Genomic DNA, 23,985 nt, shown 5'->3' on the forward strand with positions numbered 1-23,985 from the left:
GTATGACAGTTCTAATCCAGATTGATATCGTAGTGCAGGAGACTTCCGTCTGTGTCGCTGTTGATATCGGGACGAAAAGTCGCTTGAACTTGCGTCTCCTGACTCTGGATCGTTGTAGATATACTTTTAATGCTCTCACTGGGCACAAGGATAGGTCGTGCGTATCTTGTGGTCCAAGGACGGAGGATAATGCTGGGACGTGGAATTGTCTGTCCGGTTGACCTGGCAGTTGATTCTTTGCGATGAAATCCCATCGTAGTCCCATATGCACTGTGTTTTGATTTTCATCAAAGCGTGTTCTCTCGTAGTCCAGAGCATGTATTTCCGACATCCTGGCTGCTGTTGCTAGGGCTAGCAGGAACAGCGTCTTTTGTGTCGAGAGTTCGAAGGATGTCCTGTCTAATGGTTAAGTGAAGCGTCACTGGTGAGATGTCGTAGAACAACGTTGAGTCCCCGCGGAAGCTTTGAATCTCTGTTGTTGGTCCTCCAATTTATAAGAGCGTAGCAAGGCCAGTAACTCTGGTACTTTCGTTAGCTTGGCACCTGTCCTCATAGTGATGACTGAGCTCAATGCCGCTAGGTATGTTGAGAGTGTAGACCCTTTTAACCGTTTCGTTTGCCGTAGGTGACAAATGTAGTCCGCCACTTGAGGGTGTGTCGCTTTTCTAGCTGAAAAAACGTTCCTTGCAGCGTATGTCTCGAAGCTTCGCCACTTGTTGTCGTACAAGTTGCATGTAGACTTGCGTAGAGCTAGTGTCACTGCTTTTGCTGCCCTGGCGGAGTACCCTCTCTTGTTCAAGCACGCCTTGATACAGTCCACACGTGTAGTCGGAACGCCCCTGGGTTCCCGTGTGCCTGCTGTGTGTGAGGATGTACTAGTAGATTTGGCCACTCTGGTAGTTGCAGCTGTGGTGGTCCTAGTTCTTGTATGAGAATGGGGAACCACACTCTCTCTGGCCAGTAGGGCGCGACCAAAATCAGTTGGAGGTTCTTGGTCTGGCTGATTTTCTGCAACACCCTCGGTACTAGAGCAGGCGGTGGAAACGCGTAATGCGCGTTTAGTCCTTCCAGTATGCTGAGTCCGTTGCTTGCGCTCGTGGATCTGGTACTGGTGAGACGAATGTTGTCAGCTGATTGTTGAAGCTTGTGGCGAAGAGGTCTATTAGTGGGGATGATCTGTTTGAAGATCTCGGGATGTAAGATCCATTCCGTTGGAGACGGTTGAGTTGGACGGGAGAGCGCCTCTGCTATGACATTCTTGGCTCCTGGAATGTGGCATGCTCTGATGTGGATGTTCAGATCGTCGGTTAGGTCGAACAGTTGAAAGCAGAGGTCCAGCAGGTTCGATGATCGTGTTGATCCTTGCTTGTTTATGTAAAACGCCACTGTTGAGTTGTCCGTGTGTACCATGAGATGCGCATTCTGTAGAATGTTGGTCCAGTGGTATATGGCGTTGACTACTGCTTTCATTTCCAGCATGTTGATGTGCAGACTTTTCTCCTCGTTGTTCCATCTCCCGGCCGCCACAACGTTGTCGAGGTGTGCTCTCCAACCTTGGAGGGCGCGTCCACGTACAGATGAGTCTTGCACTCCGGCTCTGCTAAATAGGTGCCTTCGCAGACATTCGATCTCTGGGTCCACCATAGTAGATGAGGTCTGAGGAAGTCCGGGACACCGAAGGGGCCCGGGTCGTCGAGATGAGCATTGATGAAGACCTGTAGCAAGCGTAGTTGTAACCTCCCTCTGGCTGTCATGTCTTGTGCGGACGTGAGGAGACCCAACAGACTCTGCCATTGTCGTAGTGGCCACGGAGAGAGTAGGGCTTGTGAGATTGTCTGTTGAAACTTGAGCCAGCGGTCCTCTGGTACGACGATGCGGTTCTGCGTCGTGAGAAATCTGATGCCTAGGAACTGCAGGTCCTGCGTACGTTCTAGGTCCGATTTGAGTAGATTCACTAGCCACCCCAGTTGTGTAAGCAGTCTGATGGTGAAGTCCAGCTGTAGTCTGAGACGCTTAGGATCGTGATGTACTTGAATCCCGTCGTCGAGGTAGAAGGCACTGCGTAGACCTCGATGATGTAGGTATGCGACTATGGGCTTCGTCACCCTTGTAAACAACCAGGGGCCGGCGATATTAAATGGCAGGACCTTCCATTGGTAGTGTAGACCGTCCAGTGTGTAAACCTGAGGTACTTCCTCGAGGCGGATGTACAGGAATATGCAGGTAGGCGTCCTGTAGATCTATGCTGGCCATGTAGTCCATCGGACGGATGAGGTAGAGTAATTGAGGTAGATGTATCATGCGGAACTTGGGAGGTCTGCTTAGATAGTCTCTGTTAAACGCCCTCATATTGTAGATAAGTCGGAACTTTTCTTTGGAATTTTTCTTGGGCACTAGGAAAACTGGGGGGTAGAACCCTGGTGTGATGTGGGCTGGATCCATGACTTCTATGGCTTGCTTCTCGAGTAGAGATGTGACCGCCTCTCGTAACCTCTCTGTCTGATGGGTCATGAAGTCGAACTTGTGAGGGTTGACTGTAAGCGGCGGAGCTGCCTGTAGTTAGTTGTATGCGATATCCGTCTCTTAGGATGTTGGATACAAACGGATCTTGAAGTATTTCCCAGTTTCCTCAGTACCGTTGAAGACGTCCACCCACTTGTGAAGGTTGTACGGGAACGGCTGGGGGTGGAAGACTCCAGTCGTTCCGAACCCCTCTTTCATCGTCGATGATCCCTAACGCCTCTGGGTGCCCTGCCTCGTCCGGGTCGTCCTCTATAGGTGCCGGCTGGGCGTCGAAAAGAATCTTTTCCGCCTCTGGAGGTACTTATTTTCTTGTCCCGTGCCTTCTGGATCCCTGCGAACCTCGACCTGCCCAAGTAGCGCTGGGATGTTTGCCTGATGACGCTGGCCAGTGTATCTATGGACTTGATCATGAAGACCTCTCTGGAGTCTTTGGTAACTTCCTTGGCGACCTCGTCAATTTCTCCAGCGAAAAAGGATGGAGTTGACCACGGGGCTGTGTAGAGTGACTTGGTGAAGCATTCACCCCAGGAGGCAAGGAGGCGAGGAGACCTTGTCGTCGTGCTAGTGTCAGCGCTGCGGAGATGGATGAGAGATGGTCCGTCATAAATTGTTGGTCCTTCTTCTGCATAAGGAGTGCAGAGTATATCATCCTGTCTTCTTCCGCAGTAGAGTCCCGGAACTTAGCAATAAGTGTTTCGTTGACTGTTCTTGATCTGTTAAGGCCGAAGAACGTCCTGGTCATCGTTTCAACTTGTGCCAACTTCTTGTCTTCGATCTTATAAGACTTGGCCTTGGCATCGCTGATGACTTTGAAGTTCTCGTCGATGTCCTGTGCTTTGAGGAACGAATCCATGTTATGGGATGAGAACTTTTTGGCGTTGAACTGTGGCAGATGCGGCGCCTGGCCTTTCGTGGCATTCTTGAAGGCCGCGTCCAAGTTCTGTGGAACCGCTGCGATGGGATCAATCGGTGGGAGGGTGATCGTGTCGACGTTCTCATCCTGCATGAGATAGGTATGAGCTGTATTCTCGTCCTTAGAGGGCGACGCCAAGTCCAGACCGTTGGCCATCCAGTAGCGTATCTCGGAGTCAGAGAAGATGATCCTGCCGTCGCCCTCAGTGACAGGATTGCTGAGTAAAGGATGTTGTTCCTCCTCCGGCGGTGACCTGCGTGGAGACCTTCGCGGAGACCTGCGTGGAGATCGGCGAGGGGAGGAGCCCGGAGAACTGCGTCTGTAGGGTGACCTGCGCGGAGATGAGCGCGGAGATGCCTCGGAGAATCCCTCGACGATCTGCGTGATGCGGAAGAGACCTTGGAGACTGTATCCGAAGTCCTTCGTGAGTGCCTTCATGCGAATGCTGATCATCTGAGTCCGCATCAGGGGATAGGCGACTGGTCCTTCGCGAGTGTCTTCGCGAATGCTGGTCATCCGAGTCCGTATCCGGGGATGGGCGAGTCGTCCTTCGCGATTGCCTTCGCGAATGCTGATTGTCCGAGTCCGCAGCAGGGGATGGGTGAGATGTCCTTCGCGCAGGCTGGTCCTGAAGGGTAGATCTGTTCCCAGACGCCACGTTGGTGGAGGGCCTCTCAGAAGCGTCGTCTGCGTTGGAGCCTTCGCGAAGGCTCGGGTCCTCTCTGCGGCCTGGCTGTGATACCCTCTCCAGTCCGAAGCGCTGCTCCATCATTTCCATGATCTGTTGGGAAAACTGCTGCATGAAGTCCCCCGGGTTGAAGGTCTGCGGTGGTAGAGGAGCTGCGCTTTCTGCGGTGATAGCGATATGGCCCAAGGATGGTTCATCTGCCGTCAGCGTAGATACCTCGGGCTGCATGGAGATCTGCGCTGAAGTCACCGTTGCTGAGACTGGCCTCTTCTTGTGAAGTATCTCTGGGATGATGAGCGGCTGCTCATTGTAGAGTCCCCGTTCCGTCAACGGGACAATCTCGAATGTCCGTGTGGTCTGCGCTGACTTCCCCGTAGAGGTGGTCGACGCCCTGGGGCTGCGGAGCCGGAGCTGGGTAGATGACGACTTCCTCATCTTAGGCTGCGACGAAAGGACGTCCGGAGTAGCAGGCCTTTTCTTGGAGGTGGCGGATATCGTCCCACTCCCGTCCCCCGAGGAAGTCTCCGGCGTATTACCAGACGGAAGGGGGTTGTCTGACATCAGTTGACTCGTGAGGGACTCAGCTGGTTTATCCATGACCTGACAAACCTGTCTCGACCTATCTGCAGCACGTCTAAGGACGCAAAGAAGGTATTTATTAAATTCAAAATTAGTTAAATGCTGGCAATGAATGCAGCGCGAGCTGGAAGAACATGTCTGAGTGCAGCTAGGGCACAGTTGATGAGGGTCAGCAGCAGAGAACCGAAGTCTACAATTGAAACAGGTTTTCATGAAAGGTAAACAACTAAACAAACATGGACAAACCCGTGAATAAACAGTGCTAAATACAACTAAATATCAAACCATATTGTTGAAGGATACTAACTAAACCTCTCTAAAAGTAATATAGAGGGGAATAACTAAGAAATAAAAGGATATAGTGCTGTATAGGAGACACAGGCGCTCTCACAACCTGCTCACAGGGCGAAGAAGGAGAGAGTGAAGCGTGGGAGCACGGTGGCACCACAGTTTCCCGCCAAAACTGAGATAGAGACAACTCTGGTGAGTAGTGATTTTACATCTGTTTTATTGAAGGGAGCTTCAATAGGAGATACAAGTGTTCCACTAAGTTTGCAAGAGGAAGAAGACAAGCAATAAGCATGAGTCAGGATAAGGAAAAATAAATATGAGTTCAGATATTTCTTCTTGCCAAATCTCCTTTATATCTGCACAAGATCTTTGTACAATGAAAGCCGAGTGTCGTCATGGCGACACATAACGGTATTACATTACATTATCGTTATGTGTGCTGAGTGTCGTCATGGCGACACATAACGATAATGTAAGGTAATATGATGACACTCAGCTTTCATTGTACATTGTCAAGTAAAGACAGACTTCAAGTGTACATGGCCCACAACCTTTACACATAAATGTGTTAAACTGGAAATGGCAGTGCAATTGCACCTTGAAATTTATACTGTAGTTTGTTTCATGCTTTGTGACTTTTTGCAAACTTCATCAGGTGGTACACTATTGAAAAGTCACACATATGTTGAGATATGATTCTCTTACATTGTAAGTGTCTTTTCAGTACTTTGTGAGACCTTGCCCTGCAATACATGACTGAATGTGCCTTGGTACACTGCCGATCAAAATTTGTAGGAAATCATGTGACAGTGTTTGGTTTATTTGTCCTTCATTAGTCCCAAATATTCTCAATAGGGTAAAGATCTGGGCTGTAGAGAGAACTCTTGATGTAGTAAGGTTCATGCTTAAGCCTACTAGAGTTGCCTCCTATACTGAGTACCTTACTACACAATGTAATACATATTTTAAAATTCTATTATTAGTATTAGGAAACAAGGACTGTCTCAATAATTTCTAGGAAAGCTAACACTGGAACCACCATATCAATAGATCTGTAGTAAAACACACTTTAATCCTGTTATTATATGTGGTAATAACAATGATGGCAGCTAATTGTATATTCACTGGTTGTTGACATTACTTGTACTAGGTCAGTAAATACATTTGGTGGTGCAGTTCAGAAAACTACTGCATATTCAGCATCCTTATATATGATGTGCTCATTTCTGCTTCTTTGTGGGAATTTGCATGTGCTGGATTTTCCCAATTACTACTTTAGACATACATTGCCCATCTTGATGCTGTGAACAATTTCTACAAACCAATTCTGGTCAAGCAAATGGTTCTGGACCTAGAGTAAACTATGGGGAGTTAACTGATGTGCTATTTGTATTTTTATAATCTATTAAATATACTCTGTGGAGCGGAGACAATTTTGTCAGCACATACCCTCTTGGTTTTCCAGAGTCTGCATGGGTCATTATTCTTGCTGATGTGGAATTCTCAAACTCCTGTTTCAAGGAACTTTCATCCAATTGGAATGACAAATTTCTCACGAAGAGGATCTTTGAAGTGCCACGTTCTGGAAACATGAAAGCAACAAACATTAAATAACACTAAACAACTCTTTTGCATAATTTAGATGGTTCTCTGACCAGGGCACAATTCAAGGTATTTTGTGTTGAAATTGCACAAACCTGCCGATTTCCGTCTGTTGTCGCCCCTATTTTGGCCTCCTGATGGGGATTTAAAACTGTTTCCTTTTTGTCTTGGTCGATCCAGATAAATTGCCTGGCCTTCTAGGTCCTCCCCTTGCTTCTCTTCTAAGGCTGTGGTGGCTTGTTCAGCAGTACCAAACACAATATAAGCGAATCTGAAAAACAACACTCACAATTACGTTTCGAAGAAATCATATCACATACAAAATGACAATGGGAGTGAGGTGTGTGCGCCTGCATTTGTGTATGCGTTTGCTTGCATGTCTTTTCATTGCGCATAACGTGTACTGCATACGTACATAGGTTTCAATTTAAATGTCAAAGCTTGTCACTTACAATTTCTTAATGGCTTTGATATTCATACCACTCTGACAAAGAAACTGTGCATTGCTAAGTCTTTTTAAATTTAATAACATAAAAATGAAAAGTTTCCAGGTAAACTTAAACAGGTGGATATTGAGATCCTAAAAAGGTGGCAGAACAGCATGTTCAAGTGAGGTGAAATTGGGTTTAACGTCGTGCTTGAGAATATTTCGCTCATATGACGACGAGCATGCGTGTGTATGTGCGGCTGATTGTACTAGCCCAGACTTAAGCTGGTTTTATAGTGCTAGCCCACAGATACCATGCCGCAGTGAAGCATGAATACCCCACTCAGACACATTATACTGACTCCGAGCCCACCAGTCCTTGTTGTACCCATTAATGCTGAGCGCCAGGCAGGGACCAACAAGTACCATATTTTAACGTCTTTTGGTATGACGCGGCCGGGGATCGAACCCGCGACTTTCCGCTCTCCGGGCGGACGCTCTAACCACTACACCACGGAGGCGGTTAGCATGTTCAATGTCCATGACATTACTGGTATGGTATGATTCCATATTTGGGGCAGGGGGCAAGCAACAGTGTAAGATACTCAACAAGAAGACTGACTGACTGAATTTGGTTTTACGCCGCTTTAAGCAATATTCCAGCAACAGCACGGCGGGGGACACCAGAAATGGGCTTCACAAATTGTACCCATGTGGAGATTCGAACCCGGGTCTTCGGCATGACGAGCCAACGCTTTAACCACTAGGCTACCCCACTGCCCCTCAACAAGAAAACAAATATCAATTTGATCTGCAATGGTAAAATACTCTTCAGGAATATGTCAACTATACCAGGAGTCATTAATGAAGGGTCAAGCTAATAGTAACACTATTTCATAAAAGTTGTAAAATCTGTTTTTGTTTGAAATATATACAACTGAATGTTTTACAAACAACAGTATGGAAAAACACATTAGGCAGTTGAAATGTCATTATTACGTTCTTTAACGTCCGATACATTCTGCTACAAAAGGCACATTTTTCATTCAAATTGTCAATATGGAAATCCACCTGCCACTTAATGTCAATGATTTACATATGCAAGTCGCCATGGAAAGTGGAGGACCATATACATGCATTGATGCTTTTTCCCTGTTGTTCACTGTTCAGGTACCTGTTTGAAATCGAAGCTTAAATGAGATTTTTTTTTACACTTGCTGAAAGGCGTCAGGCCTTTTGGAATCTGGTCAAACCCAGCAGCAGGTTGCTGTCCGCCTTAATGTGAGTCAGAGTGCTATTGGTAGACTGTGTCAGAGATTTCAAGCCAGTGGGTCCGTGGAATATGCAAGTCGACCAGGTCGCCCCAGAGTCACACAACAGTCCGAGATGATAGGCACATTATTAACATTGTGTACAACAGATTCCTAAACGAAGCAGATCTTCAGACAGAACATTTCATTGTTAACAATGTAAGGATATCCAGGAGCACTGTTTGATGTTTAAGGGCAGCCGGACTTCACTGTAGGCGACCTGCAGTTCGTCCAGGCCTGTGTGACATGGAGTAGACATGTTGGAATCAACGTCAATGGTCTAGTGTGCTCTTCACAGATAAAAGCAGATTCAATTTGTCCTTCCATGATGGTCGACAGGATTTATCGTCGCAATGGAGAGCAAATCACAGATGCAACTGTGGCCAAGCGTAACTGATTTGGCAGGGAGTCGGTCATGGTTTGGGCAGGGATAACAGAGTGATTGAGTTTAGTTTAACGCTGCACTCGGCAATATTCCAGCCATATGGCAGTGGTCTGTAAATAATCGAGTCTGGCCTAAACAATCCAGTGATCAACAGCATGAGCATCGATCTTCGCAATTGGGATACGATGACCCGTGTCAACCAAGTCAGCGAGTCTGACCACCCGATCCCGTTAGTCGCCTCTTACATCAAGCATGGGTTACTGAAGATCTATTCTAGCCCGGTTCTTCACGGGTCGGCAGGAATAACTCTTACTGGATGTATGTTCCACTGCACGTGGTCGACGGTAATTTCACCAGACAGCATTATCGGGACGACATTCTGGCTCCTTTTGCAGTACTATTCCTGCAAGCTATGCATGGCTTTTATGGTCCACCCTCTTTACTGCAAGACGACAATGCTAGGCCTCACAGGGCGAGGATTGTCACGGAATACCTTAGGCAGCAGGCTGTAGAGCAGATGGAGTGGCCAGCAGCCTTACCAGACCTCAACCCAATTGAGCACACACGTCGGTCAGCAGCCTTACCAGACCTCAACCCAATTGAGCACACACGTCGCCCAGCACCAATGGATCTCTAAGGACTCCGCAGAGCTCTAGTAGAGGAATGGAACATGATTCCGCAAGCTTTCTTTTTGAACTTGATAAGGTGCACGAGAACAAGGTACACAAGATATTGAATGACCGAGTGCTTCATGTTTGTCAGTTTCATTTTGGGGGGTTGGTCTATAGACCTGATGTCTGCTAGTGTTTTTTGAACTTTTTGTCTGTATGTCATGATGTGTCATGTTTGTCAACACATTAAACACTATGATGACACTCTTAGTCCTATTATTTCTGAGAAACTTTTCTTTACATGTGCAATATATCATTTGACCCTATATTAATGATGCCTTGTAAAGTTATGACTCCGTCAAATGTTACATTGTTCTTCACACAAGAAGACCAAGTCATCAATATCTCCAACAATGGTAAAATACTCTTCATGAATATGTCAACTAGTTATGGCTATGTCAAATGTTACATTGTTCTTCACATTGAAAACATACATATGTAAACTATTCATATACTAGCATGCTTGTGTCAACAACAAACTGCCCGAGTGCTTCTACAGTTTGATGTACCTCAGTAATGTTGATACTGGAAATAGAGTGGTACTGTTGATTTATGTCATTAGATTCTTGAATATCCACAAAGTGGAAGGAGAGTACTGAAAGGTTTTAAAGTTCTGCTCCGAAAAGGAGCACTACCACAAATTTCAGTCAAAGTAAAACTTGTTGCCACGGAAATGCAAAAATTACATTATTCATAAATCCAAAACTATCAACAGGCACCAGTTCACCAAGTGAGTGAGTATAGTTTTACACCACTTGTAGCAATATTCCAGAAATATCATGGTAGGGGACACCAGAAATGGGCTTCACACATTGTACCCATGCGGAGAATCGAACCCAGGTCTTCGGCATGAGCGAACCAAATTTTGGGAAGAAACATTTCACAGTTTTAAAGTTCTGCACTGGAAAAGAGCACAAACACCAATTACAGTCAAAGTCAAACTTGTTACCATGGAATCACAGAAGATTTTTATTGAGAAATCTAAAACTACCAAAAGGCACCAGTTCACCACAAGACCTATCTATGTGCCAGGTTTGGTGAAGAAACATTGAACGGTTTTATTGTTCTGCCAAAAGGGTCCAAAATAATACCCCCTGCGAAATGTGTTGTGGGTGATAAGGGGTATGCCCAAAGTGAGCTATTGGGCAGATTTGGTACATGTTAAATGTATGCAGATACGTCAACATCTGTCAAAATGGCAAATGTTAAATCTGGACTCTTCAGTAAAAACAAGACCACGATATAGACCAAAGATAATAACATGATTTGTGGTGATTTCCTTAATCACTGTTTAACTGTTGACAGGATAATATCGAAATCTGTATGATTTGACACTAGGCATCGTGACACATCCTTGAAGAGCTGTGGTGTCAAAAGTGTCGTAAACTTCGCTCCATTTCATCCCAAGAGTGCCTGATTGGGGACAGATTCGGAGAAACAGCTGGCCAGGGGAGTAGGGAAATGTTCTGTCTCAAGAAATCTGTCACAACACGAGTAGTGAAATGTGGAGGTGCATTATCTTGCTGAAGCGTGAAGTTACATCTCTGTCCTTGAATGAAGGGCTACACATGAGGGCCAATTATCTCATGATCGCATTCCTGTATCACAGACCTGTCAGATTGCTACTGACAATGACAAGTTGTGTTGGTATTGTGGCATGTGGATATCCTACATGTGGGCAATTGACATCTTCATTATTGCTCCTACAACATCTCAACAGGGCTGAAATGTTGCAGTAGCAATGTAAATGCACAGCCACCTGGCGCTCAGACATTTCTGCAAGGGCCACAACAATAGCCTCATGATAGCCCTTTACCATTTTGAATGATCAAACAATTAAGCTACCCAAATCACCAGCAGTTATTCAATTCAAATCACTAATTACTATGTTTACAACAGTATTTGTTTACACATGTAGTTCCAATATGTATCACATATGGCTCGAAGGTTATATTTCTGAGTATCATCTTCCTTCTTTCTACGATTACCAAGAACAAACAAGAGTCATCAGAAGATGACAAATCCCCCCGGCCCCCATAACTTTAAAAGAACAAATCAACTGTAAATGAACTGACAGTTACTTAAGTCCAAATCGTTTCCATGGAAATCATGAAAAATAAAATTGCCCAAAATCTGCAATTAGCAGAAGGCAATACTTCAAGATCTGTTTGATATATCTGTCAAGTCTGGTAGAAAGATATTGAACGGTTTTCGAGTTGTGATCCGGAAACGAAACCCACCCCTCCCTTTTGAGACTAAGTCCACTTTGTTTCCACGGAAACCAAGAAAAATGAATATAACATAAATGTCTATTTCAAGCGGCTCTCCGACCGAAGCTGAGCTAGCGATCGCGAAAAAGCTTATTTTACTCCTGATAGTACACAAGTGATGACCACACGGTGCTTTTGTTCACTTTTACAACAAAATTAGTCTTATTCAAACTCCTGTGTGAAGCTTTAATGCTTATTTCTTTACATTTAGCGAGAAACATGGCAAAATATAGACTCTACGCTCTGATGGTTGTTGCAGGAAATAAATATGGCACTGTACGGGGAGTTGTATGATAATGATACATGTATTTCAACAAAATCCCTGTTACAATGGGTTTTCTTGAATTTTCAGGCTAAATGCATATTACATTGCTACTATTGTACTCTTGTTTCGGACTTTGAGACTATTATTTGTCATTCTATTGACGCTCATCTAACAAATGTTTTAAAGGTCCAACATCGAATTTTGGATTGTAGCACCACTAAAATGAAACTTGAGTCTAAAAGCTTTCCAAACATTGTGCCGGCTGATCTGATGAAAAATAACCAGACATGTATTCCTGATTGCGAGTTGCTCACAGTAATCCACCAGTGGAAACACCATGTACTTCACACGAAATGTTGTCTGACGAATCTGTCAGTTATGAATCAAACAACGTTTTAGTTATTGATAACACTGATGGTACAAACATAGAATATGATGATGACTCACTGATTAAGGAAATCAACAAATTATTACCAAGCATTATTCAAACTGAGAAATAACCAAACATTATTCCAACACTGGACGAACTGAAAACCCACATTAATGTAACAACCAGTTACACAACAATAGTGATGTACATAACTTCACTTAATATAAGATATACTCAATTTTATCCCGAATTTTGTGAACATCAATATTATGAAACCATTATTTTTTCAATACATGATTGGTTACAACTGGCAAGTTAAACGTGACAATCAAGTACACAATACACCTAGGGCAAACTTCCCCAAGTTCGGCCACCTCTGACGTAATAATAATTTTAATAATTTCAAATACATTCAAAGTTTAGTTTTAATGGAAAAAAAATCAATGTTTATTCATAATATTTCTATACTATTTGACTATTCTTGCTCAATAATCATAATTTATGCATTAGTGATTACAAAGAAAATTTAAAATAATTTTGACTTTGCATACCCTAATGACCATGCCTTTGTTACTGAATTTAATTGCTATCAGAAATATTTGAGTGTATTTATGTGAAAATATTCTTCATTGTCTAATATTCAATGTGTGACATCAAGAATCATTTCAACGAATATTTAATTCTAATGATGAATAGATGAACGATGGATCGAACCTGTGAAATTGTCCCAAACATGCGAATTCCTGCACTCAAAATTTATGTTCTAGTCAATCGATGTACAAAACTGCATGGAGGTCAAAAACGAGAAAAGTATGTCATTTTCAATATTTTAGTATATTGTGACATAAACATAGGTTGTTATTTATAAGATTGTCTGTCAAAATATTCTGTCCGTTCAAACACTTCCAGACCTTCAGTGCCTGTACATTCTAAAATCGTGGTAGCATCTCGTGTTCCTACATGTAAATCATTGCCATGACACGCTGACAGACATCACATTCCTTGGTATCATCCTTACCCGAACAGGTCTTGGCGCAAGATCTTTCTTTGATAAGTACGACTTTTTACAACCTGGACACTTCTCTGGTTCTAAAACCATGATGTTGATTTACATGAGATTTGTGACTCGACAGTTGGTTGAATTTCTTATTACATACAATATTTTCGAATCTCCATATGTTCTTGTGGATGCTGTCGGACTGAAGTTTCAAGCCATTCTTAGTTTTGAAAAAAATTCGACCGTGTAGCAGAGTGAGTGAGTTTAGTTTTACGCGGCACTCAGCAATATTCCAGCTATATGGCGGCGGTCTGTAAATAATTGAGTCTGGACCAGACAATCCAGTGATCAACAGCATGAGCATTGATCTGCGTAATTGGGAACCGATGACGTGTCAACCAAGTCAGCGAGCCTGACCACCCGATCCCGTTAGTCGCCTTTTACAACAAGCATAGTCACCTTTTATGACAAGAATGGGTCGCTGAAGACCTATTCTACCCCGGATCTTCACGGGTCCCGTGTAGCAGAGCTTTTATTAATATTGCCTGAAAACTAAATCTCATTACAATTCATTTCAACATGTTACACAAATATCATATGTTAAATGTTCATTTGTTCCATGTTGTCGGTAGTCTTGCCGTTGAATGCCGCCTCTATACATCTTCACCTTCTCCTTCTGTTTCCTGGAGCCTTGTCAACAAGGATTTCCCTTTACTTCTTCTCTATTCTTAGCCAGATAACCCATTCTTTGGGATTTTCCCTTTTTTTATTAATAGGTCACATCAAAGACTTCCTTTGATGTGCTACCTACTTCCTAATTGGCTATTGTGTCCTCTGACCTTACTTCCTTTGGCCACCTGTTTACACCTCACTCCACTTGCTGTTGCTGAGCTGGAAACATCTTTTCCCTTCTCAGGCTTGACCCTCAGCAACAGCTTCATTCCTCATTGAATAAAATTCATTTCATCACCATTGCCTTGTGTTTTCTTGGGCAGTAGCTCAGAGCCGAACCACAGAAACACGGCTACACCCTCATCAATCGCATAGGAGTGCCGTCGTATTAGCTTTAGTAGGCACTTGTGACAACTTGTGGCGAATTTAAGGAAAGACAAGACTCGTCTAAGGCACATCCATTTCTGGATGTGCAGTACACCATACGGTTTAAAGCAAACGGGTATTTAGTATTTGGTCAAGACATAATTCCACATACACCTGCATGTTAACTTTAACTAAATGAGGGTTCAAAACATTGCATATGGCGTGACTTATGTAACAAGACAAAGTCATCAATATCCCCTGCAATGGCAAAATACTCGTCATGATTATGTCTTCGAGTTATGATTATGTCAAATATTTAGGTGTGTATATAGAAAAGTGGAAGGAGAGTATTGAAAGTTTTTTAAAGTTCTGCTCCAGAAAGGAGCACTATCACCAATTTCAGTCTATGTCAAACTTGTTGCCATGGAAATGCCAAAAATATTTTATTCAGAAATCCAAAACTACCAAAAGGCACAAGTACACCACCAGATCTATATATGTGCCAAGTTTGGTGAAGAAATTGTGAACAGTTTTAGAGTTCTGCTCCGGAAAAGAGCACTACCACCAATTTTAGGCTAAGTCGAACTTGTTGCCATGGAAATGCCAAAAATGTTTTATTCAGAATTCCAAAACTACCAACAGGCACCAGTACACCACCAGATCTATCTATGTGCCAAGTTTGGTGAAGAAATAGTGAACGGTTTTAGAGTTCTGCTCCGGACGCACGGACGGAGTCCATTTTAATACCCCCCGCAAAACGCGTTTCGGGGGATAATTAGTGAAAAAGTTGTCAGATAATTGAATCTTAACCATGTGCATAGTTGTGACTTTAAATTTACCTGCAAAAGTTCACAGATATCCACCTGGAACTCATAAAAATTATTTATGGCACACCAAATAAACATGTAAGTCTTTGAGAAATTACCTTTTCCGAATACCTAACACAGGACTCAGTCACTCTGTAAAGGCGCAACTACCCGTACAGTCACAGCCTGAGACAGTAGCAACGACCCTTTAGCGTACAGTTTAGTTTCATTCAAAACAAAGGCTTGAACCATTCACAATACATGCATTGGGCATTTATGTAATGGAATCTGCATTTTGCCTGCATAGAAAAGGTCTAATTGTATGAAAGAAACAATCCACAATCAATATTACTGTGATTGACAGATTTAGATATTTTTGCGTTAGGCATGATCACGCGATCTGAAGAGACGACAGTAAATCATCCCGATAAAGAGGATGAATGAATGTCACGTCATAAATATAGTAGTTAAGGGTACAAGAAAGCTGCTTCTGCCGACACACAAACTTTGCCCCTTTCTATTCAAAATATTGTCTGTAATTACCGTGAATGTAAAACCTGGGTGGTCCCTGGAAAACTGTACAGTGGAAAATGGGTTGTTGCCGAGGTGCAACATCCAGTTTTCATGTACAGTCGAATATCCCCTGTGAAATTGTGAGTAAGGTGAGTTAGCAGAGATTTCTGTTATCTCTGAAGGCGGAGTGTAGGGCTTGAGACATAATGGCTAAAACCATTCATAGAATGTCCTTGTAACTTCTGAAGAGATACAGGCAAACAACAATGGGCAGACCATGATAAACAAAATATGGTAAACTGAAGTTAAAACATTAACAGACTGATGGATGGACAATGCTCCATACCCTTAACACTCACTTGAACTGAAAGTTTAAATAAGCCAATTAGTATCAGCAATATATTACCCTCTATGTGAACCATCTTCATTTGATGGCATGCGAATTGAATCAATATCTTCAAACAGGTCATTCAACACGGCCTCTGTAACACTTTCAGCTAGATTCTTCACAAATAATGTACGGCTGTCCTCATCTTGCCTTGACCCTGAAATACAAATAATTGGCAGTTCACAATTTCATATCTTATATTACCAAACACATGATTCGTACATGTTTGTGACGTATATTGTCAATTTGTAAATCAAGAACATGTATTTTGAGTTTGATTGTGTGTGCGTGGATGCGCATTACCAGTTTGTAGGTGGTTGTTGAAATAAAGAATGTACATGTACAAAAATGTATCCAAGACAACCTGGCAGGTAATTTAGAAAACAAATACATTGTTCAGGAATTGGGATTTCAAAAAATATCTTTTCTTAACTTAAATAAGGAGGTATTTTAACAGTATTTTGAGACTGCATTCAATGCAATAAAACACAAGAAGACAAAGTCATCAATATCCCCCGCAATGGCAAAATACTCATGATTATGTCTACGAGTTATGATTATGTCAAATATTTAGGAGTGTATATAGAAAAGTGGAAGGAGAGTATTGAAAGGTTCATAAAGTTCTGCTCCAGAAAGGAGCACTATCACCAATTTCAGCCTATGTCAAACTTGTTGCCCCAAAAATGTTTTATTCAGTTTAGTGAAACTTGTTGCCATGGAAATGACAAAAATATTTTATTCAGAATTCCAAAACTACCAAAGGGCACCAGTACACCACCAGACCAATCTATGTGCCAAGTTTGGTGAAGAAATAGTGAATGGTTTTAGAGTTCTGCTCCGGAAAAGAGCACAACCACCAATTTCATTCTAAGTCAAACTTATTGCCATGGAAACACCAAAAATATTTTATTCAGAATTCCAAAACTACCAAAAGGCACAAGTACACCACCAGATCAATCTATGTGCCAAGTTTGGTAAAAAAAAAAGTGAACGGTTTTAGAGTTCTGCTCCGGAAAAGAGCACTACCACCAATTTCAGTCAAAGTCGAACTTGTTGCCATGGAAACGCCAAAAATATTTTATTCAGAATTCCAAAACTACCAAAAGGCACCAGTACAACCCCAGATCCATGTATGTGCCAGGTTTGGTCAAAAAATATTAAACGGTTTTAGAGTTCTGCTCCGGAAAAGACAAATGTGCACGGACGGACGGGTTCCATTTTAATACCCCCCGCAAAACGTGTTGCTGGGGATAAAAACAAAGCAAAGCATTGAAACCTCTTCTTCTTTATTAGCCCTGTTTTCAGTAAAATAGAACCTTGCAGATTATGTCGTAACATTAAGCATTAGTTGTTACACGCATTTTGACATATACAATACCAATTTTTAAGATATTTGCTGCAGACTTGGGCCCAAATACTGGCTCCAGGGCATGACTAAATAAACCCTTGTTTACATGTGTTGTGTCTGAAGGATGTTAGCTATGGAGTACCTGCGACAACCATATCTGTGCTGACGACATACGATTGAGTTTTACTTCACCAAGCTACATAATGTCCCATAGCGTTTTCTTATCTCTTTCAACACCAGTAAACCCACTGGGGCTTGTATTGCTGAAAATAATATTCCTAAGTCCAACACTCATTCACTGATAACCATCTACATATAAAAATGTAAAGGGATGTAATGCACACAAAGTTGACAAACAACCCCCCTCTCGTTTCTGGGCAAATTCTGGGTGGGACATTATGGAATACACAGCTGGGATTCGTACAGAATTAAAGCCAGATAAATTTCCTTTCGATTAAGTCCAAAATTATCAAAATCAGTTCACTATTTACCGAGCAACTCTGCTTCGAACTCAGGAAAAGACAACTTTTCAGAAAATCATTGCATTCATCTTCAATAGGCTCACACCAACGATGAGCTGCTCTCTGATTGGCTAAAAATAAAATACCTTACCTGTGTACGAGTCATTCTGAAAAGTCCTGCACATTTCATGTAGGCAAAAATTGGAAATTATGTTTTCTTGTTTTACTTTGAAATGTTGTTGATTACGTTCATAGTATTCTGAATATTCAAACCATAACTTATGCAAGCTTAACGCCGTTTCATTTTTCATATTTTATACTTTTTATTAGAAATTTCATGAAATTGCGTCACTACGGTTACAAAATTTGTAACGGCAATTTGAAAAGAACAAATCCAAAAAATATATTCATTTAATGTACATATATAATAAAATAACTAGTTTATAACATGGCTAATGAGTTTTGAAATTCTATGTTTATTGCTTAAAAGGGGCCAACAAACCCAACAAGAGTCATCAGAAGATGACATATCCCCCCCGGCCCCCTCATATTTGAAAAAATAAATCATCTGACAGTTACTTAAAGTCCAGCTTGACTTTTTTTATGACTTTTTTTAAAACTAAGTCCGAATCGTTTCCATGGAAACTGAGAAAATAATAAATCACAAAAATCTGCAAATAGCAAAAGGCACCACTTTGGGATCTGCCTCTCACATATCTGCCAAGTTTTGCTGAAAGATATCAAGAAGTTTTCCAGTTGTTCTCCGGAAACGAAGCCCACCCCTCCCTTTTGGGACTAAGTCCGAATCATTTCCATGGAAACATGGGAAAAATAAAAATGCCCAAAATCTGCAAATGGCAAAAGGCACCACTTAAGGTTCTGTTTGATATATCTACCAAGTTTTGTTGATAAATATTATACGGTTTTTGAGTTGTGCTCCAGAAACGAAAGCAATCCCTACTTTTTTAGACTAAGTCCAAAACATTTCCATGGAAACCAAGAAAAATATAAATGCCATAATCTGTAAATAGCAAAAGGCACCACTTTAGCTTATGTTTGATATATCTACAGTCGAACCCCGTTTATCCGGACATTTTGGTTACACTCAGCAATCGTCCGGATAGCGAGGCGTCCGGTTAACTGGATCAAACAAGCAAAACGATTGCCGATGTACATGTATATTGAAAATTTATTCATGTACATGTGTATATATATATATATATAAATACATGCACAAATCTCAGATACAATTTTGTACACACTTTTTTTGCGATAAAATTCAGAAAAATAATTGCTTTGTGTCAGTGTTTGACAGTCATGTTTCCTCACTGCCATTGCTTACATACATGAAGTAGAATCAGAAGACAGTGCAGGGAGTAATCATTATTGCAATTTTGAAAATTTTGAAAATTGAATAAAACTGGGTGCTTTTGAGGGTTTAAAATAAATATAACAAGCATTGTCACTAAGGTGACATAATCCCCCACCGCAAATTATGAAATCAAACTTAAAAAGTAATGAAAGCGAAGGTCGTAATTTTAGATGAAGTTAAATGTAAACAAAACCATGACCAGTCAACCTCTCTTGATATCTTGTTCTGTAGTTGTTGAAACAGTTGTTTTCAAGACTGACTTTGACCTTGACATGAATGTCTTAGAGTATGAAATATGCAAAAATAGTAATAATTGCTTTTTGAAAAACATTCAAGGGAAATCTTGAAAGTCTATGGAGAAAATCCAGTGAACTGTTCTTGAGATATCTCGCTGACAATCTTTACATGCAGGTTAACATGCTGAAATCTTCAAAGTGTCGCTATGACCTTGAAAATTAAGTGATGGTGACCAAAATCGACTGGGCCCTCTGCTGTCCCTAGGTAAAGCTTGGTGTTGAATATGAAGAATATCTAGACACCCGTTTTTTGAGATATCTCGCTGACAAGCTTAACATGCTGAAATCTTCAAAGTGTCGCTGTGACCTTGAAAATTCAGTGAAGGTCACCAACATCAACTGGGCCCTGCGCTGTCCCCAGGTAAACCTTGGTGTTGAATATGAAGAAAATCCAGTGAACGGTTCTTGAGCTATCTCACTGACAAGCGTAAAACGTTAAAGTCCCCTTGTGACCTTCAAATGAAGGTCAAGGTCACCAAACCTGACTGTGACCTTTCTTACACTGTGATGAACCTAGGTACCAAATATGAAAAGAATCTAGTCAACGGTTCTTAAGATATTCCAATTCGTACGTACGGACGGAGCCTAATACTAAATGCGTGGCGGGGGGTAAAAATAATATAAAGTGTAGAATAAACCGAGATAAATTAGTTACCATAATAAATTATTGATTTTGACTTAGTTGTACAAACATACGACATAAATATGCACGGATTGAGAATGTCTCGCATACAAAAGACAGGTATTTTATTTTTAGCCAATCAGAGAGGATGAGAATACAAGGTTTCGAATGTGTGCAGTCCATGTTACCTTACCTACATTGTCTGTAGTGGATATCTACCACATTCACCATATACCATAGAATTCGGCATATTAGTACATCTACGCATATATTTCATTTTTACAGCCAGTTTATGTACACTGCAGATCACCAGCCAATCATAACTCAAATTTGTTTGAGCAACAGGTCTCCAGATAAGATGCATATCGTTTAAAATACCCATGGATAATTCAAATATACACTTAAAAAGTAAAAAAATCAAAGGTTGAAAGATATGCAACTTTCTCAGATACCAGTCAGATTTTGTTTACATGTGTGAAAATATTGTTTCAGTCCTACACATCTGATCTTAAAGGTCACATGCAACCAAAAAATCAAACATAATTAAAACACAATTATCACTTATTCATGACATACAATATACATTGCTGGTTATGAAAAAACATATAAACAAAATTATAAGCGTACAATCGCAAATCAAACGTGCAATATTGTGTACTTGGGTTTACTTCCCAAGAAACGAAGCAGCTGGGATACCGAACCCAGTCGGTGTGCACTCAAGTGTAACGGCTGGTTCATTTGCAGATGCCCTCACGGCTCTTTGTTGTGTATTGAAACCATTTGAACTCCGATTTCACGCGGGTTTTTTCATCGCGTTATTTTTCAACTTTATAAGTTGAATTTGCATTTTTGATGATTTGTTTCGGTAAGTTCATACCGAAAGGTATCAGAATCTGCAAAGTTGTGTTTTACGTTGCATGTGACCTTTAAGATCTCGAATAGTGGTGGTAGTCTGTATTGAAGCGAAGATTGTCGAAATTTTCCGAATGATCTTTGTTAATATTTCTAATCCACGTTTGGGGCACAATTTGTTAAAAGCTGGCTCGTACACAGCGATACTATCACGTTTCCTGGCCATATCAGTTATAATACAGTTTTAGGGCTACTGTTGATTACGTGATGGCCCTAAACCAGCATAGGAACACATATAATGTGCAATAGCTCAACATGCACTGTCATTTATTTCCTGTCATCAGCAGTAAGAATGGCTAATCAAAAGAAACTTGGTTTTTGAAAGGAAAACTGTTTCAATTAACAAGGAAAAGTTAGTGTCTGATATTATCAATAATGTAATTGACAATGTAGCTAAAAACTGTATTAAGAAGAAACACGATGGCAATAGTATCACTGACAAATGATTTCTGGTTGGAAGTCAAATTTCCAGTGGTTGCATGTGGAGCAAGATGATGTTGTGAGATAAAAATGTTTAATTTGTGAGCAGTTTAAAATGAAAACAATGTGGGCTAGCGAAGGAACTACAAATGTAAAGAAATTGACAATGGAGCAGCATTGTTCATCAGAGCCTCACGTCAAATCTATCAAAGAATCTATGAAAAATGAAGCAAGATCAGAGTAGTTTCAGGAAGAGCCATGTTCTGTAGATGTAAACGTATCAGACTCTGACATTTTCTTGATGCGAACTGTCTGTATGGTAATGAAAGAAAGAAAATAGTGACTGACAGAAGATTTTAGGCAAGTGCAGACCAAAAGGCTAAAAAAAAGCTAAGGCCAGACCAATTTTATTTCTTGTTTTACATATCTGCCTGTCGTATATTTTCAAGAATAAGAAAAAAATAAAAATTAAAAAAATCCCCACTTAAAAAATAAAATCCAAAAGTGTTTATTTGCCAAAAATGTAAACTTGCAAGAATTGTTTTTTAAGATTGTTTTTTGCCCCATATACACTTCACAAATTGCCAAAAGTAAAATACTTTGAGTATTCAGAAGGAATATTACTTTGATTGGTGATTTTATTTAGGTTTTCTGAGGACAAACATGCGTAAAACAAGAAAGAAAATTGGTCTGGCCTAAGTGTTGTGTCTTTGTGAAAGTAATAAAACCATGCAACCTGTGAAACACTCCTTATATTTTTGGTACTCCTCAATTTTAATACCCCTGAGACAACGTACTTATCTGGAGCCCTGAGCAATCACCCATTAACCAAAAATGCTGTCTGGATGGTACATAGCAGACCTGTATCTCACAACTGATCTACAAGACTACAACCAGTTGGGATAGTACGACATATAAAACATACCAGTAGATCCAGACTTCTGTTTCTCCTTGGCCTTCTCAACTCTGATCTCTTGTCCCTCAATACTTTTCCCACTGAGAGCTACAGCAGCATCAAAATCAGAGGGATCTGCCAAATCAACATATCCAAACCTGAAACAAATACAATGGAACCCTGCAACAATCCATCAGTTAGAATACAGCACCACAAGCTTTACAAATTACATCACAATACCTAATGACGTAATTTGTGAAACGCTACCAAAAACAATGCTCTTTGACGTCAGCCTGCTGCTGGGTTACAGAATAGAACAGAATTGTTTATTCTTGAAAATCATACAGAATGATATAGAGAACATACAGTCGTTTAAATACAATATCATATGGGTAGGTATTTTGATTTAAAAATGGCTAAGCACAGTTTTAGCAAAAAGTGAAAGTTTCAATAGGAATGGGGTATAGTTTGATTTCATAAGTGAGATAAATTTGTCCATATGTGGATTATTACAGAAATAAGAGGGAAGAATCTTCTTACGTTCAACATTAAGCTGTGTACATGATAAAATAGCATGATACTCGTCACAAATAATATTATTTTTACAAATTGTACATGTTCTGTTTTCTAGATTAATATTAAACCATCGTCCCGTTTCAATGGGTAATCTATGATTAGAAGCTCTTAATTTTGTTAACCAGATACGAAATTTTGATGGTAGATCTAGAAGATAAGGTTCTAAAGTGAGGTTTTATATAGATGGGTTACAGTGTGAGCCTAAATCTCCTCTCAGTAAATCATCTTTTCTATATATATTGTCATTGAGTAACCCAAGATATGAAGGGAGTTTGTGTGCTAAACATGGACTGTGGAGGCGCATTTTATAGCAAGCGCCAGTTCAAGGAAGCACTTATATTTTAAATATATTTTGTTCTGGTTTCTACGTAACTTTTAGGACTAAATGAATTATAAATGGAACCTTCTATACACATATTTTTTTCCATTCAGTAATTTGCATCATTACACAGAAATGGAGTTTATTAGTATAATTTATTTTTCAAAGCGGTAAGAATGAGTTACACTGGACACGTCGGAAGCCATTTTCGTGCTGCTTTGGGCAATGTATTCTGTTTATTAGGACAATTTATAGGGGTAAGATGTAGGGTTTAGGGTTATGTTTAGGGTTCAAGAACACTAGACAATTGCAATAATTTGCTGGGTGAAAGAAAGTCATCAGAAACATGTACCCCAATTTTTAACTTAAAAATATGTTTATTTATGTTTTAATTGCGAAAACAGTTTCTGTTATCTGAGCTTCGGCCATTATGGAACTGGAATTCATGTAACCTTTCTGCTCTTGACGTCGTATGTGACTAGAGTCCGCCATATTGCCAAAGACCATGTGCTACAGTAATACAAATCATGTTGTTTCTGTCGTTTTTGTAAATGGTACGATGGTGTATGGTCGTCTGGGGTGCACGGCATCACCAAACAATGATAAAAGCCACCATTTCTTCCATTTTCCAAGTAAAAATACAGATTTAGGCAGGAGAAATGTTCCGATCATTTCGAGTCTGGCACATATAAAAGAGACATGCACACATGGGGTATGAAAATCCAAAA

At 40.9% G+C, this 23,985-nt stretch overlaps 1 protein-coding gene across 3 annotated transcripts in view; it reads right to left on the minus strand.

The window, feature by feature from the left end:
- LOC124282564 (nucleolin-like) overlaps nt 1-23,985 on the minus strand; it is a 69,754-nt gene that overhangs the window by 18,838 nt on the left and 26,931 nt on the right. For all 3 annotated transcript variants that reach the window (XM_046718573.1, XM_046718574.1, XM_046718575.1), the window contains exons 6-9: nt 22,393-22,520; nt 16,055-16,193; nt 6,692-6,867; nt 6,444-6,576 (exon numbers count right to left, since the gene is read on the minus strand). In XM_046718573.1, coding sequence (XP_046574529.1) covers nt 6,444-6,576; nt 6,692-6,867; nt 16,055-16,193; nt 22,393-22,520 — 576 coding nt within the window. The remainder of the gene's footprint in view (nt 1-6,443; nt 6,577-6,691; nt 6,868-16,054; nt 16,194-22,392; nt 22,521-23,985) is intronic.

The sequence above is a fragment of the Haliotis rubra genome, unplaced genomic scaffold (genome assembly GCF_003918875.1).
Source record: "Haliotis rubra isolate DU_JTF1 unplaced genomic scaffold, ASM391887v1 Scf30, whole genome shotgun sequence".
NCBI classification, from domain to species: Eukaryota; Metazoa; Mollusca; class Gastropoda; order Lepetellida; family Haliotidae; genus Haliotis; species Haliotis rubra.